This window comes from Bufo gargarizans, chromosome 5 (assembly GCF_014858855.1).
Source record: "Bufo gargarizans isolate SCDJY-AF-19 chromosome 5, ASM1485885v1, whole genome shotgun sequence".
In the NCBI taxonomy this organism is placed as follows: Eukaryota; Metazoa; Chordata; class Amphibia; order Anura; family Bufonidae; genus Bufo; species Bufo gargarizans.
In genome coordinates this window covers 446814697-446831611 of record NC_058084.1, presented here as the reverse complement: position 1 = coordinate 446831611, position 16915 = coordinate 446814697, and the positions used below count along the sequence as shown (strand labels likewise).

At 39.8% G+C, this 16915-nt stretch overlaps 1 protein-coding gene across 1 annotated transcript in view; it reads right to left on the bottom strand.

Moving 5' to 3' along the window:
* GAD2 (glutamate decarboxylase 2) overlaps positions 1-16915 on the bottom strand; it is a 114306-nt gene that overhangs the window by 31503 nt on the left and 65888 nt on the right. Inside the window, exons 8-9 of the mRNA XM_044295574.1 lie at positions 5511-5589; positions 2747-2896 (exon numbers count right to left, since the gene is read on the bottom strand). Coding sequence (XP_044151509.1) covers positions 2747-2896; positions 5511-5589 — 229 coding nt within the window. The remainder of the gene's footprint in view (positions 1-2746; positions 2897-5510; positions 5590-16915) is intronic.

Below are 16915 nucleotides of genomic sequence, written 5' to 3'. Positions count from 1 at the left end.
AATTTCACTTTTTTGGCAGATTTTCCATTTTAATATTTTTTTTCCAGTTACAAAGCAAGGGTTAACAGCCAAACAAAACTCAATATTTATGGCTCTGATTCTGTAGTTTACAGAAACACCCCATATGTGGTCGTAAACCGCTGTACGGGCACACGGCAGGGCGCAGAAGGAAAGGAAGGCCATACGGTTTTTGGAAGGCAGATTTTGCTGGACTGGTTTTTTGACACCATGTCCCATTTGAAGCCCCCCTGATGCACCCCTAGAGTAGAAACTCTAAAAAAGTGACCCCATTCTATAAACTACACCCCTCAAGGTATTCAAAACTGATTTTACAAACTTTGTTAACCCTTTAGGTGTTCCACAAGAATTAATGGAAAATTGAGATACAATTTTAAAATTTCACTTTTTGGGCAGATTTTCCATTTTAATAATTGTTTTCCAGTTACAAAGCAAGGGTTAACAGCCAAACAAAACTTAATATTTATGGTTCTGATGCTGTAGTTTACAGAAACACCCCTTATGTGGTCGTAAACCGCTGTACGGGCACACGGCAGGGCGCAGAAGGAAAGGAATGCCATACGGTTTTTGGAAGGCAGATTTTTCTGGACTGATTTTTTGACACCATGTCCCATTTGAAGCCCCCCTGATGCACCCCTAGAGTGTAAACTCCAAAGAAATGACCCAATTCGAAAAACTACACCCCTCAGGGTATTCAAAACTGATTTTACAAACTTTGTTAACCCTTTAGGTGTTCCACAAGAATTAATGGAAAATAGAGATACAATTTCCAAATTTCACTTTTTTGGCAGATTTTCCATTTTAATAATTTTTTCCAGTTACAAAGCAAGGGTTAACAGCCAAACAAAACTCAATATTTATGGCTCTTATTCTGTAGTTTACAGAAACACCCCATATGTGGTCATAAACCGCTGTAAGGGCACACGGAAGGGCGCAGAAGAAAAGGAATGCCATACGGTTATTGGAAGACAGATTTTGCTGGACAGTTTTTTTGACACCATGTCCCATTTGAAGCCCCCCTAATGCACCCCTAGAGTAGAAACTCCAAAAAAGTGACCCCATTCTAGAAACTACACCCCTCAAGGTATTCAAAACTGATTTTACAAACTTTGTTAACCCTTTAGGTGTTCCACAAGAATTAATGGAAAATAGAGATACAATTTCCAAATTTCACTGTTTTGGCAGATTTTCCATTTTAATATTTTTTTTTCCAGTTACAAAGCAAGGGTTAACAGCCAAACAAAACTCAATATTTATGGCTCTGATTCTGTAGTTTACAGAAACACAAAAAAAAAATCATGTTTTAGTGTTTTCATTGTGTGATAGCCATAATTTTTTCAGTTTTTAGGCGATTATCTTGGGTAGGGTATGATTTTTGCGGAATGAGATGACGGTTTGATTGGCACTATTTTGGGGTGCGTGTGACTTTTTGATCACTTGCCATTACATTTTTTGTGATGTAAGGTGACAAAAAATGGCTTTTTTTACACCGTTTTTATTTTTATTTTTTTTACGGTATTCACCTGAGGGGTTAGGTCATGTGATATTTTTATAGAGCAAGTTATTACGGACGCTGCAATACCTAATATGTATACTTTTTTTATTTAAGTTTTACACAATGATTTCAATTTTGAAACAAAAAAAATCATGTTTTAGTGTTTCCATAGTCTGAGAGCCATAATTTTTTTGTGATGTAAGGTGACAAACAATGGTTTATTTAGCACAGTTTTTATTTTTTATTTTTTACGGTGTTCATCTGAGGGGTTAGGTCATGTGATATATTTATAGAGCTGGTCGATACGGACGCGGCGACACCTAATATGTATACTTCCCCCCCCCCCCCTATTTTTTACCAATTTGTTTTTTACTTTATTTGGTGAAAATGACGTTTTTGTTTATTTTTACTTGAAACTTTTAATTTTTTGGGGGGAAAACTTTATTTTTTCACCTTTTTTTTACTTTACTTTTTGTCCCACTTTGGGACTTCAACTTTTGGGTGTCTAATCCTTTACAATGCATTCCAATACTTCTGTATTGGAATGCATTGGCTGTATGAGTAATACAGTGTGTATTACTCATACAGCTTCCTGCCTGTGAGATCCAGAGGGCTGGATCTCACAGGCTGCATCACAGGAAGGCAGCGCCTATGCCTCAGGAAGGCATTGCAATGCCTTCCATGCCATCGGGTCCCCCCTACAGCCCCACGGGGACCCGATGGCACTGCCGCCCGCAACCGCATGTTAAAGCCGCAAACCGCAGGTCTGAATAGACCTGCGGTTTGTGGCGATCTCTGACACGGGGGGGTCACAGGACCCCCTGGCGCATTTAGCAAACGTGCCTGCTCAATGATTTGAGCAGGCACCGGGTTCCGATCACCGCCGGGCGGCGGTGATCGGAACTATACATGACGTCCTTAAGTATCGGGACAACATGCCGTACCGGTGCGTCATGTGTCCGGTACAGGTTAAAGTCTATAATTTCCAGATTGGTCATCAAAGGAGGAAACAGCTGCTAAACACACGGGCATCTAAAATTCCAAACACACTGGGTGGTAAATACTGTATGCATTGAGCAATAATCTCATTAATACATAAAATATAGCATAACAGATATTGACTCTGGATAAAAACACAGACTTACGAAATGAATAAAAAAATATTATGTTATAGAATTAAAGAAGTATAAAGTATTAAAAAAGTTAATGTTACAATGTTTTAACAGCCTTTACCTTAGCTCTCCACATCAACCAAAGTTTAAAAATGTCTACATGACGTCCACATTGCAGGGCCTTGTCCCCAGTGTCATAGGACAGGTCATATTGTTTATCTTGCTGGAAGAGGTAGGATGCATGCATCTGATTGCAGTTTTGCATTATTCCCTGTAGAGAGCAGAAGGATAATAATGAATATAATGGATATTCACAGGAATCACACAGCAAGGGCAGACTGACCATTCGAGCATTAGGACAGTGGTTGAATGCCCATAACCCCTTAGTCGGTTCCACAACTTCCACTAAAGTGCTGGTTCCAGAAGTAACTGAAGTGGCACATAAGTGCTCCTCAAACAGTATTACCATTTTTATTATAATTACTGCTCAGCTAAAGCATATTTCTGTAAAATATTTACTCTTAAAGGATATACACTCATTGAAAAAAATATACCCTGTTAGAAATGTTTGCAAAACAGAAATGTTTGCAAAACTTGGTATACAGTTATGTTTAAAGAGGACATTTCATGGGTTTAGACATTATGAAATAAGTAGGGGTTTGTGTAGGGCATAATTCATGGATGTAATATTGTTTACTATTGTGTCTGTCCGGCAGCTCCGTTCCCCCGCTGTGGCCCCCGTTCACTTTGCCCGTCTGATATGCTAATGATAGCATCGGTACAGGGAGGAGGAGACTTCCCTGTTTCTCAATGGGAGTCTCCTTCTTCCTGGCTGTGACTCTCTCCGCTGCGGTTAGACGGCGCTACAGCCAGGGAGAAGGAGACTCCCATTGACAAACAGTCTCCTCCTCCCTGTACCAATGCTATTCATTAGCATATCAGGCGGACAAAGTGAACGGGGGCCACAGCGGGGAAACGAAGCGCCAGTAAGACACACTAGTAAGCAATATTACATCCATGAATTATGCCCTACACAAACCCCTACTTATTTCATAATGTCTGGACCCATGAAAGGTCCATTTTAAGGCATATAAGGCTGCTTTCAAAAATTCCCTACTTCTTGTTATTCTACCAAATGTACATTAGCAAAAAGCAGGGGACAGCAAGAACTAAGCAGAAATTGTTTGTATTCAGTAGCCATGCAGACATATAGGTCTGCAAAGGAGAGGTATACACAAAACGGTATGAAATTCTTGAAAAATTATTTAGTGGGTGTCCGACCTTTGGCTCCACCATCAAGCCAAAGAACGAAGGAACCATGATCGCATTACTTCTAATGATGGGTAAACCACTTGAGTTAAAAAATTATGTGTGTAAGGATTTTTATACGTGTGGTATCTTTACAGATGTGTTATACAGTCACCATTTTTCTAAAATATGTAAATGTAATATATTTAAAATTGTATGAGCAGCCAGTGCAGAAAACTATTATGATTTGACATATTTTAATACTTTAGAAATTCTAAGAATGGACTATTCAAATTGCAGACCTTCTGAAGGAAGAGTCAGCATTTACAGTACTTTTACATACAGTACTTTTACATCAAATATCTCTATCTTACTAAAAAACAAATATTTCTGGAAATTCTCTTCACAATAGTGCTTATAACAAAGCCATGGCAGCCATGGATAGGTCTTTAAATAGATCCAATTTCAGTTATAAGTCTGCCATATTTTCACCAGCGTTCTAGTATGTTTGATAGCAAGAATAACGCCATTGGAAACCAATAAGGCCAGTGTGAACAGAGCCTTTTGGTAGGCTCAATATTAATACAATAGTACTGAGGACTAGCTAGAGAACTTACTGATTGCCCTATGCCATTGTAATAGCATCCTATTGTTTGCCTAAAGAAAAGTCTCTAGGTTTATTTTTGGGGTTCAACGGAGCATTAAAGGGGTTGACTAAGAGTTTTATGTTGATGACCAATCCTCGGGATAGGTGATCAATATCAAATTGGCAGAGGTCCGACACCTGGCACTCCCGCTGATCAGTTGTTTGAAGAGGTTGTAGTGCTCCTGTGAGCGCCTTGGCCTCTTGTTAGGCCAGTGATGTCACGTTCGTCTGTCACGTAGCTGAGCTGTGAATGGGGCTGAGCTGCAATACTGACACAATACAATGTATGGCGCTGTGCTTGGTAAGCGGCAAGTGATTGGGATGGGCAGTTTTGGTACACTGTACCATCGCTACAATCTAGATGACATGCAGTTTTCACAGTGAAGAAGTCTCAGAGCCCTCTTCGAATGGTTGAATAAGATCTTGGAAAAATCTCCAGGATTCTTACATTGTTGGCCTATCTGTAGGATAAGGCAATTAATGCTCAGTTAGTGTTGGGTCTAACCACTGGGAGTAACTATAGCACGTACATTTGTCTCTATATGAGTAAATGTTTCCTCTCTTCCTTGTGCCATGCTCCGATCCTCCTTTAGCGGTAAAAAGATAGTTGGTCTCTGAATATTATGGAAAAGGTGCCTCAGTTGGCAGTTAAAGGGTACTTACTTATTAGAGAATACCTCCAGTTCTGACTGAAACTACATTTTCCTCCAGAAGTTTGAAAATTTTGACGGGAGACACAGTCAGAAGAGTAGACGATCCAATTGCCTAGGATACCCGCTCTCTTGGCTGTATCTCCTACCATCAATTTTAAAGTTCTACTGGGAGAAGAAGCCTGAAATGTACACTATATCACACGATTGGATGATAAATTGGTTATTGAGCTTTTTCTATACGGTGGATTATTATCTTCTCAATACAAATAAGGTATTAAAATAAAATCACATCATGTGGTCCTATGATGTATTTTGTCATAGGAGTTATGAAGTCTTACCTCTTCTCTAACCAAAAGTGCTGAGCACTGTAGTGGAACTCCCATCATTTTGTGTGGATTCCATGTGACAGAATTGGCTCTAAAAAGAAAACCATGAAAAAATATATTAGAAAAACATGAACTTTGACTATTGTACTGCTGTAACCGTCAAAAGTTACCATATGCTACACAGGCCATTCTTTGGCTGAACCAGACATAGCAAGCCTCTTTTTTTTTCTCATTTTAATGGAAGGTTTTAATTTGGGAAAGGATTTCAACCCTTAGTGATGCCCTGACATCCTCTTGTTGTAGCTGATGGGATCCTCAGTACAAAAATTTGAGAAGCCCTACTTTGAAACATATATAAGGGGTGCATGACCTGTGGCCTGAAGGTCCACATGCAGCCCACCATGCAATTCTGTGTTGTCCCTAACCATTTGGTATTAGAAAAGCCTGTCTGTGTCTGCCTTTGTCAGATGGCTGCCCTCATGTATTTTCCATGTTGGAGGGGAGTGACATGTAAAGTGGTGCACTAATAGTGCACTGTTTGGCCAGCATTGGATCTCAATATTTTCGTGAATATTTTGTAGAATATTCGTAAATTCGAAAATTCGCGATTTTTTTACTCGGAAAAACGGCAAGGTAGTGATTGCGTAATATGCAAATTTTCGGAATTCGAATTTTCGGATTCAAATTTTTTATTGCGAATTTTTCAACTTTCAACTATTAGACAAAGAAGATTATAGCACTAATATTAGCTAATTTGCTCTATATTCGATTTTTTTCGAATATTCGCTATATTGCTATAGCTTAGTTTTTCGAATATTTGTAATATTCTAAAACAAGAATATATAGCAATATAGCGAATATTTTAAAAAAACGAATATAGAGCAAAATTCGCAAACAATACTACTCCTAAAGTCAAGTATATTGCAGCCTTCTTATTGGCCCACAAGCTAGAAGCAGGGAGGGATTATGTGCACTGATAAAAAAAAAAAAAAGGGAAAAAATTGGAATATTCGAAATTACGAATATATATAACTATATTCGAAAAATAAGCGAATTTTCGAAGTACCTATATTCGCATATTCGTGATCAACACTAATAATACGTTTGTTTTAAAAAGCTCTGTGGCGTCCTCGGCAAGGCGACTTACGCATACTGCACTTTGTCAAACAGCATGGGTTTACTTCAGGGAGATCATGTCAAACAAATCTTATAGATTTTTTTGACTGGGTGACTAAAATAATAGACGGTGGAGGTGCAGTAGACATCGCATATCTAGATTTTAGTAAGGCTTTTGACACTGTCCCACATAGAAGACTTATCAATAAACTGCAGTCATTGAGCATGGACTCCCATATTGTTGAGTGGATTAGGCAGTGGCTGAGGGACAGACAACAGAGGGTTGTAGTCAATGGAGAACATTCAAAACAAGGTCATGTTACCAGTGGGATTCCACAGGGATCTGTACTGGGACCAATTTTGTTTAATATCTTCATAAGTGATATTGCAAAAGGCCTCGATGGTAAGGTTTGTCTTTTTGCTGATGACACAAAGATATGTAACAGGGTTGATGTTCCTGGAGGGAAACGCCAAATGGAAAAGGATTTAGGAAAACTAGAAGAATGGTCAGAACTCTGGCAACTGAAATTTAATGTGGATAAGTGCAAGATAATGCACCTGGGGCGTAAAAACCCAAGGGCAGAATATAGAATATTTGACACAGTCCTGACCTCAGTATCTGAGGAAAGGGATTTAGGAGTAATTATTTCAGAAGACTTAAAGGTGGGAAGACAATGTAATAAAGCAGCACGAAATGCCAGCAGAATGCTTGGATGTATAGGGAGAGGTATAAGCAGTAGACAGAGTGAAGTGCTTATGCCGCTGTACAGATCACTGGTGAGACCTCACTTGGAGTATTGTGCGCAGTACTGGAGGCCATATCTCCAGAAGGATATAGATACTCTAGAGAGAGTTCAGAGAAGAGCTACTAAACTGGTCCATGGATTGCAGGATAAAACTTACCAGGAAAGGTTAAAAGACCTTAATATGTATAGCTTGGAAGAAAGAAGAGACCGAGGGGATATGATAGAAACTTTTAAATACATAAAGGGAATCAACTCGGTAAAGGAGGAGAGCATATTTAAAAGAAGAAAAACTACCACAAGAGGACACAGTTTTAAATTAGAGGGGTAAAAGTAATATAAGGAAGTATTACTTTACTGAGAGAGTAGTGGATGCATGGAATAGCCTTCCTGCAGAAGTGGTAGCTGCAAATACAGTGAAGGAGTTTAAGCATGCATGGGATAGGCATAAGGCTATCCTTCATATAAGATAGGGCCAGGGACTATTCATAGGATTCAGATATATTGGGCAGACTAGATGGGCCAAATGGTTCTTATCTGCCGACACATTCTATGTTTCTATGTTTCTATGTTTCTTAGTCAGGACGTTCCCAGAGAAACATTTAAAACAAAGTATGGCCAATGAAGCAAACGGTAGAAAACACATGTGTGGGAGAACTTCCCACCTTATACCTGGCCGAATGAGCTTTAGAGCCATGGAGCTTTTTAAATCTAACTTATTAAAGGTTATGTTTTAATAAGGCTCTGGATTATATTAGAATATTTTCCATGTAATTTGGTTTAGGATTACTCCTAAGGACGTTATCTAAGTGGCCGTCTGGTTTTCACCCTTTTACTCCTATATATATATATGTTAATCTGGTCTTTGCTGCAGGGGAACCACCAGGCAGCTAGATTTTGAAGTACTCTCCATTCAGTGACACCAGACACAGACTGGTCAAGGGACAGAGGTGTGTGGCACTAGGAGGATTAGGAGAATCATGGTCAGTGGAAAAGCCAAGGTCAGGGCTGGCAGAAAAAATGACAGTGACTGAAATTTTTTTATCTTGCTCCATCAGTTGCTAAACAATATGTATGGAGGTACATAAGAAGCCCAAAGAACCCTGTATGCATGGAAGTTGTTGAAGGTTTTCCTTCTCCAGGGGCAAAGGTTCAGTTTGTTTCCCTCATCCGTGTATCTGAATACCCTGGACAAAGAAATGTGGCTTGTTGACACCAACCCCCCAGCACCCAGCACCTGGCTGTGCACAGGCAATATATGCTATATGCACTAGGCTCTTCCATGTGCATAAGCCTTTAGAGTCTATTTTAAAGACTGGACTACCACCATGGAGAAGTAGAATTCAGGTAGTCCTCTGGCTCCTTAAATTGTTATTACTATATACTGCATACAAATCAGACATATTTAGCCTACTATATGTGCAGCAATCCTTTCTTTTGTGGTCACAATTCTCTCAAAATTCTGCCATGCACATAGAGTTGGACTACTTGACTGCTATGGGTCCCTGGGAAGGATGGAGGAGGGGGTCTAGCACTGAACTACTACTTCTGTTTTCATCAGGAATTCACAGGGTTTTCCAGCAGCCACCAGTAGAGGAACTCAGTGCAAATTTTACACACTCCATTTAGATCAGCGATAACTGCATACATTCCTATACACTGAGCTCCCCTCTAGTGGTGGCTGCAGGCAGACAGTTTTGTCAATTACTCAGGGAAAGCAGGAGCTGCATGGTGAGATTAATCAATATATCCGTGACAGTTGTTTGTTGTTCATTGCATTGGGCAATACGCTGTCCAGAAAGAGCATCATATTTATGAAGCATCTCTTCCACTTTTTTTTCAACATAAAAGTTGGGTAATGTGTGTAATTAAACATTTTTAAAAATGTATTTTTCCTATGGAGCCCTGTGAGATCTGTGCACATTCACCTATTATGTGGCGCAGCAACATCAAAGAATTCATTCACAGTAAATGTTGGCAGACATTTGTTGACAGCTTGTTAAGTTTTCTCACAATCTTGCAGGATAATGGCTGCAACAGCGGTGAATGACTACAAACTATGAGGTGGTGTTTTATGAAGCAATTTCCTTGATAATATGTATGTGTGTCTTTAGTGAACGACTTAAAAAATATCTTAGAAAATGTAAATCAAGGGCAGAGATAGATAGATAGAATATATATATATATATATATATATATATATAGATATATAGATATAGATATTAGATAGATCAGGGATGGCCAAGCTGCAGCTCTCCAGCTGTTGCAAAACTACAACTCCCAGCATGCCCAGACTGCCTACAGATAGCCTACAGCAGGGCATGATGGGAGTTGTAGTTTTACAACAACTGAAGAGCCCCAGGTTGGCCATCCCTGAGATAGATAGATAGATAGATAGATAGATAGATAGATAAATCGATATGAGATAGATAGATATGAGACAGATAGATAGATTGATATGAGATAGATAGATAAATAGATAGATAGAGAGATATGAGACAGATAGATAGATAGATAGATAGATAGATATGAGATAGATAGATATGAGATAGATAGATAATAGATAGATATTAGATAGATAGATAGATAGATATGAGACAGATAGATAGATATTAGATAGACAGATAGATAGATAGATAGATAGATATGAGATAGATAGATAATAGATAGATATTAGATAGATAGATAGATAGATATGAGACAGATAGATAGAAGATAGATATGAGATAGATAGATAGATAATAGATAGATAATAGATAGATAGATAGATATGAGATAGATAGATATGAGATAGATGGATAGATAGATGGATAGATATGAGATAGATAGATAGATAGATATGAGACAGATAGATAGAAGATAGACAGATATGAGATAGATAGAGGATAGATAATAGATAGATAATAGATAGAGAGATAGATAGATATGAGATAGATAGATATGAGATAGATGGATAGATAGATGGATAGATATGAGATAGATAGATAGAGGATAGATAGATAGATAGATATGTGATAGAATAGATATGCGATAGATAGATAGATATCTAGCAAGGTAGGGGAGGGTGTGCATTTAATATTCTATGCACGGCACTCCCCAATAGCTGCTTGTTATAAAGACTGGCCTAAGAACTGCCAGTCTAAAGGGGATTTCCAAGATTTTCCTATTGGAGAACTATCTCCTATTGATCAGCTGTTTGAAGAGTCCAGAACACCGCAGCCTCTTCTTAGGCCATGTGACGTCACGATCATTGGTCACACGACCGAGGCGCAGCTCAGTCTTATTGAATTGAATAGGGCTGAGCTGCAATACCGAGCACAGCCACTATACAATGTATGGTGCTGTGTTTGGTAGGGTGTAAGGGGGCTGTGGCGCTCACCGGAGCCTTGTGGCCTCCCTTAAACTGATCGGTGGGGGTAGGTGATGGGAGTCGGACCTCCTCTGATCTGATACTGATGACCTATCCTGACGATAGACCATCAATATTATACACCCCAGTGACTTTTTTGTTTCCCTTCAGGTACAGGTTCATAGACTTTTCTGCAGATCTTCCCGTTAGTTAGACCATGTTCTATGAAGTCTTATATCTAGTGCCTCTGATCATAATCACTCGAGGGCTACATGCACACTGATCATTGTGTGTTTTGCGGTCCGCAAATTGCGGAACCGCAAAAAACGGAAGGTGTCCGTGTGCATTCCGCAATTTGCAGAACGGCAGGGACAGCCATTGATATAACTGCCTATTTTTGTCCGCAAAACGGACATGAATAGGGCGGGTTATATTTTTTTGGCACACACGGAGTGCTGTCCACATCTTTTGCGGCCCATTGAAGTGAATGGGTCCACTTTCAAGCCGCAAAAACTGCAGCTCAGATGCGGACCAAAACTACGGCCGTGTGCATGAGGTCTCATACTCCGCACCATCTGTAGAAACAGGTACAGCACTGTTCCTTTTCTTGAACATGCTCCATTTAAGCTTTAATGGTCCCGTTATTAGGCAGCACACTTTTCGGGGAAGCCAACACCCAGCCGAAGATCGCTTTATTTTCTGTGAAATTGCTGTAATTACAGTGCGTAATACCCTGAAATTAGATTCATTTTAAATACAAATATACCAGTGAAGCTGTACCATATGCGATAGGCTGCGTCGTAAGATCACAAGGCAGCTTCCCGGCCATAAGAAAAGAACTGTCACCCCAATTTGCTGCGCTTGGAAACTGACTAAAGCTTCTTTCACCGCTCTGATGTGTGTCAGAGATCAGCGTGTGCAAGCGCCGCTCTTCTGAAGCCGTAATCCCTGGGTGGTAGAGCAATTATCATCTGCAACTGGGTCATATTAACAATAATGATGTATAATTAGTGTCGTCAGTGTGGCTCCGAGAGCAGATTATTTCCTCATAAGGTGTTGTACTTCATGTCATGCAGTCTTTTATTATTATAAAGTTTAAGATTTGTTGCCTATTATTTGTAATATAATGTTTGATCAGTGGAAAATTACACACAGGTATTGTCATCTCAAAAGGATTCAAAATGTTGAATAGAATAATTTTGCTTGGTCAACCTTGAGTGTGAAAATGATCTTTTATCTATCAGATATTTCATATCTATCAACCTATTATCTATCTATCTATCTATTATCTCTCTCATATCTATCTATCTATCTATCTATCTATCTATCTATCTATCTATCTCTTATCTATCTATCATCTATCTATCTATCTATCTCTCTCATAACTATCTATCTATCTATCTATCTATCTATTATCTATCTATCTCATATCTATCTATCTATCTAATATCTATCTATCTATCTATCTATCTATCTATCTAATATCTATCTATCTATCTATCTATCTATCTATCTATCTCTTATCTATCTCATATCTATCTATCTCATATCTATCTATCTATCTCATATCTATCTATCTATCTATCTATCTCATATCTATCTATCTATCTATCTATCTATCTATCTATCTATCTATCTCATAACTATCTATCTATCTATTATCTATCTATCTATCTATCTATCTATCTCATATCTATCTATTATCTATCTATCTATCTATCTATCTATCTATCTCATAACTATCTATCTATCTATTATCTATCTATCTATTATCTATCTCATATCTATCTATCTATCTATCTATCTATCTATCTATCTATCTCATATCTATCATCTATCTATCTATCTATCTATCAATCTATCTATCATCTATCTATCTATCTATCTATCTATCTATCTATCTATCTATCATCTATCTATCTATCTATCATCTATCTATCTATCTATTTATCTATCTATCTATCTATCTATCTATCTATCTCATATCTATCATCTATCTATCTATCTATCTATCTGTCTAGTTTATATCTTTCATATATTTCACTAGTATTTATTTCTAGTGACGAATTTGCGATATTTTGCGAATATTTGGGCAAATATTCATCATATATTCATGAATTCGAGAATTCATGATTATTTTCTTGATTGCGAAAATCGGCAATGTAATATGCGCGTATTGCGCGTGCAATACAGATGTGGGTCACTGTTGCTACATTTTTCAAGCTGCTAGACGTTTCCTGAGACTGGAGAAAATGGTTGGCAGAACATTACAATAGCTTTATATGCAGATAGAGTGCTCCAATATATTCACGATGGCGCAAATCAGCAATTAATGATGCACATATTTTGGCTGATTGGTGCATTAAGTATTGTTGTGAACTTGTGACATCACAGCACTATGTCTGTAGCATGTATGTATGTAGGGTCAGCTACACTATATCAGGATATAACCTACACTGACTATCTCCCACTAACTGTCTGTATTATATATATGAGCTAACTAACTATCTAATGTAATGACACAGGAAAGCACAGAGCACAGCAATGTCACTGCTCTCTCTCTCAGAACTCGATAAAACTGCAGAAAATGGCTGCTGGGGAGTTTCCTATATAGTAAGGGGTAGGCAGCTTTCCTATTGGTTGCTAGGGATGTTGCTAAGCTCAGACAAAGACATTGCAGCCTTCTCATTGGCCCACAAGCAAGAAGGGAGGTTACTGATGAAAAAAAATCTAGAATATTCACGAATACTAATATATAGCACTATATTCTAAATCTTCGCGAATTCTCGTATTGGCGATATTCGCATTAAAATTCGCATACATATCTATCTATTTATCTATCTATCACATATTGATCTCATAAAAGAGAACAAAAGCAAGAAATATAAGTACAGTAAACAGACAGTATAGTAGTAGTAGGTAGATAGATAGACAGACAGGCAGATTTTTTTTTATCAAGATGGATGACAATTTTTTTCCCATGATTTTTATGTTTTTTTGCTTTTTGACTAACCTAGCCTCCCCCCCCCCCCTTCAGTTTACCTATTACTGGTGGAGAAAAAAACAAAACAAAAAACCTTTAGGCCTCTTTCACACGGGCGTCAGTTTTTTTTGCCCGGATAAGAGGCGGGTGCGTTGCGGGAAAATGCGCGACTTTTCCACGCGAGTGCAAAACATTGTCATGCGTTTTGCACTCGCGTGAGAAAAATCGCGCATGTTTGATACCCAAACCCGAACTTCTTCACAGAAGTTCGGGCTTGGGATTGATGTTCTGAAGATTGTATTATTTTCCTTTATAACATGCATTCCTTTATGCATTCTGAATACAGAATGCATAGTAAAACAGCGCTGGAGGGGTTAAAAAATAAATAAAAAATAATTTAACTAACCTTAGTCCACTTGATCGCGAAGCCCGGCATCTCCTTGTGTCTCCTTTGTTGAATAGGACCTGGGGTGAGCATTAAAAACAGGTAAAGGACCTTTGATGACGTCACTCTGGTCATCACATGGTCTTTTACCATGGTGAATCACCATGGTAAAAGATCATGTGACATACCATGTGATGACCGGAGTGACGTCATCAAAGGTCCTTTACCTGTATTTAATGCTCACCCCAGGTCCTATTCAACAAAGGAGACACAAGGAGATGCGGGCTTCGCGATCAAGTGGACTAAGGTGAGTTAAATTTTTATTTTATTTTTTAACCCCTCCAGCGCTGTTTTACTATGCATTCTGTATTCAGAATGCTATTATTATAAGGGAAAATAATAATGATCGGGTCTCCATCCCGATCGTCTCCTAGCAACCGTGCGTGAAAATCGCACCACATCCGCACTTGCTTGCGGATGCTATGCGAATTTCACGCTTCCCATTCACTTCTATGGGGCCTGCGTCGCGTAAAAATCGGACAATATAGAGCATGCTGTGATTTTCACTCAACACACAAGATGATGCGTCAAAATCACCGCTCATGTGCACAGCCCCATAGAAATGAATGGGTCAGGATTCAGTGTGGGTGCAGTGCGTTCACCTCACGCATCGCACCCGCACGGAAAACTCGCCCGTGTGAAAGGGGCCTTAGGCTGGTTTCACACTGGCTTTGCGGATTGGGGCCGGATGCGTTCAGAGTGCGTTCAGTGAAACTCGCACTATTTTGCAAGCAAGTTCAGTCAGTTTTGTCTGCGATAGCGTTTAGTTGTTCAGTTTTTTTCCGCGCGGGTGCAATGCGATTTGATGCGTTTTTCACGCGCGTGATAAAAAACGGAATGTTTACAAACAACATCTCTTAGCAACCATCAGTGAAAAACGCATCGCACCCGCACTTGCTTGCGGATGCAATGCGTTTTTCACGCAGCCCCATTCACTTCTATGGGGCCAGGGCTGCATGAAAAACGCAGAATATAGAACATGCTGCGACTTTCACGCAACGCAGAACTGATGCGTGAAAAACAACGCTCATGTACACAGACCCATTGCACCCGCGCGTAAAACTTGCTCGTGTGAAATGGACCTTACCTCCTCTGATCTCTACATAATTCCATATGAATTTTCCCAAGGGGACTAGTTTTTCTCATATAGGGGAAAATGATATACAGTACATATATATATATATATCACCATTTTTAGTTATGGACGAACATCAAATGTTCGCGAACCGTGCTTTCGCGGCGGGCCCCATTGACTTTAATGGCAGGCGATCCTCAAAAAACCTTCAGGTAATATTTGCAGCCACCAAATACTTACTAGAAGTGCACAAACAGTTCCTACAACACGGACAGTGACATACCAGAGGGGGATCATTAGCGAAAATTCCCACAAAAAATATGTATTTTAATCAGGGGCCATTTTTATGCATCTTAAAGGGAAACTCTCAAAAACGTGCCCTGCTGGAGCCTAGAAAATTTTTATTTTAGGCCAGTGGAGTACAGGCCCTAAAAATTTGGCATTCACCTGACAGAAAAGAACTTGTGATTATGTGGCTGGAGGTACATTAGGCGGTCACTGGCTAAACATTTTACTGTCAGCCGATACAGGCCACAAAAAACAGGCATTCACCTGACAGAAAAGAACTTGGGATGATGTGGCTGGAGGTATATTAGGCGGTCACTGGATACAAATTTTACTGTAGGCCACTGGAGTACAGGCCCCAAAAATTAGGCATTCACCTAACGGAAAAGAACTTGTGATGATGTGGATGGAGGCAAATTAGGCAGTCACTGGATACAAATTTTACTATAGGCCAGTACAGGCCCAAAATATTAGGCACTCACCTGACAGAAAATAACTTCTGATTATGTGGCAGGAGGTACATTAGGCGGTCACTGGATACAAATATTACTGTAGGCCAGTACAGGCCCAAACAATTATACATTCACCTGACAGAAAAGGCCTTTTATGCCGGTGTTTATACATAAGACAAAGGCCATTCTTTGTTCTGGGTGGTGGCGGATATGTGTGGGCTGGCATGAGGAAATTCAATTACACGTGGTCATCACAGGTGTTGAATTCCTATGAGATCCAGGCCTCATTAATTTTTTGAAATGTGAGGTAGTCCACACTGTCGTGAGCTAGGCGAGTGCGCTTATCGGTCACGATCCCCCCTGCTGCGCTGAACATCCCTCTGGACAGGACACTCAACGAGGGGCAAACCAAGAGTTCCATGGCAAATTGTGCCAGCTCTGGCCACAGGTCAAGCCTGCACACCCAGTAGTCCAGGGGTTCCTCGCTTTTGAGAGCGTCCACATTGGCCGTTAACCCGATGTAGTCGGACACCTGTCGGTCTAGGCGTATCCTGAGGCTGGATCCGGAGGGCTGCTGTCGATGGGTTTGTTGCAAGAATTATCTCATATCCAAAATGATCAACACATCTTCAAACCGCCCTCTTCTTGTAGGCGCGGTAGGATTGGTAACAGCACCTGTTTCGCTGTGGATGGAAATTCCTCTGCCAGCGCCCGCAACAGCAGAATGCAGCATCTGTCGCAGAAAGGCCTGGAAATGCTGCATTCTGCCAGCCCTCTGTGATGGTGGTAACATGTCCGCCATTTTGTGTTTGTACTGGGGGTCTAAGTACATTGCCACCCTGTGCTGGTCCTTGCCCTTTATGCTTGTTATACGGGGGTCCCTCTTCAAACACTGGAGCATGAAGTTCCCCATCTGCACTAAATTGGAAGCCGTGAAGCGCCTAGGCTCCTGCTCATCGCCCAGAAGAA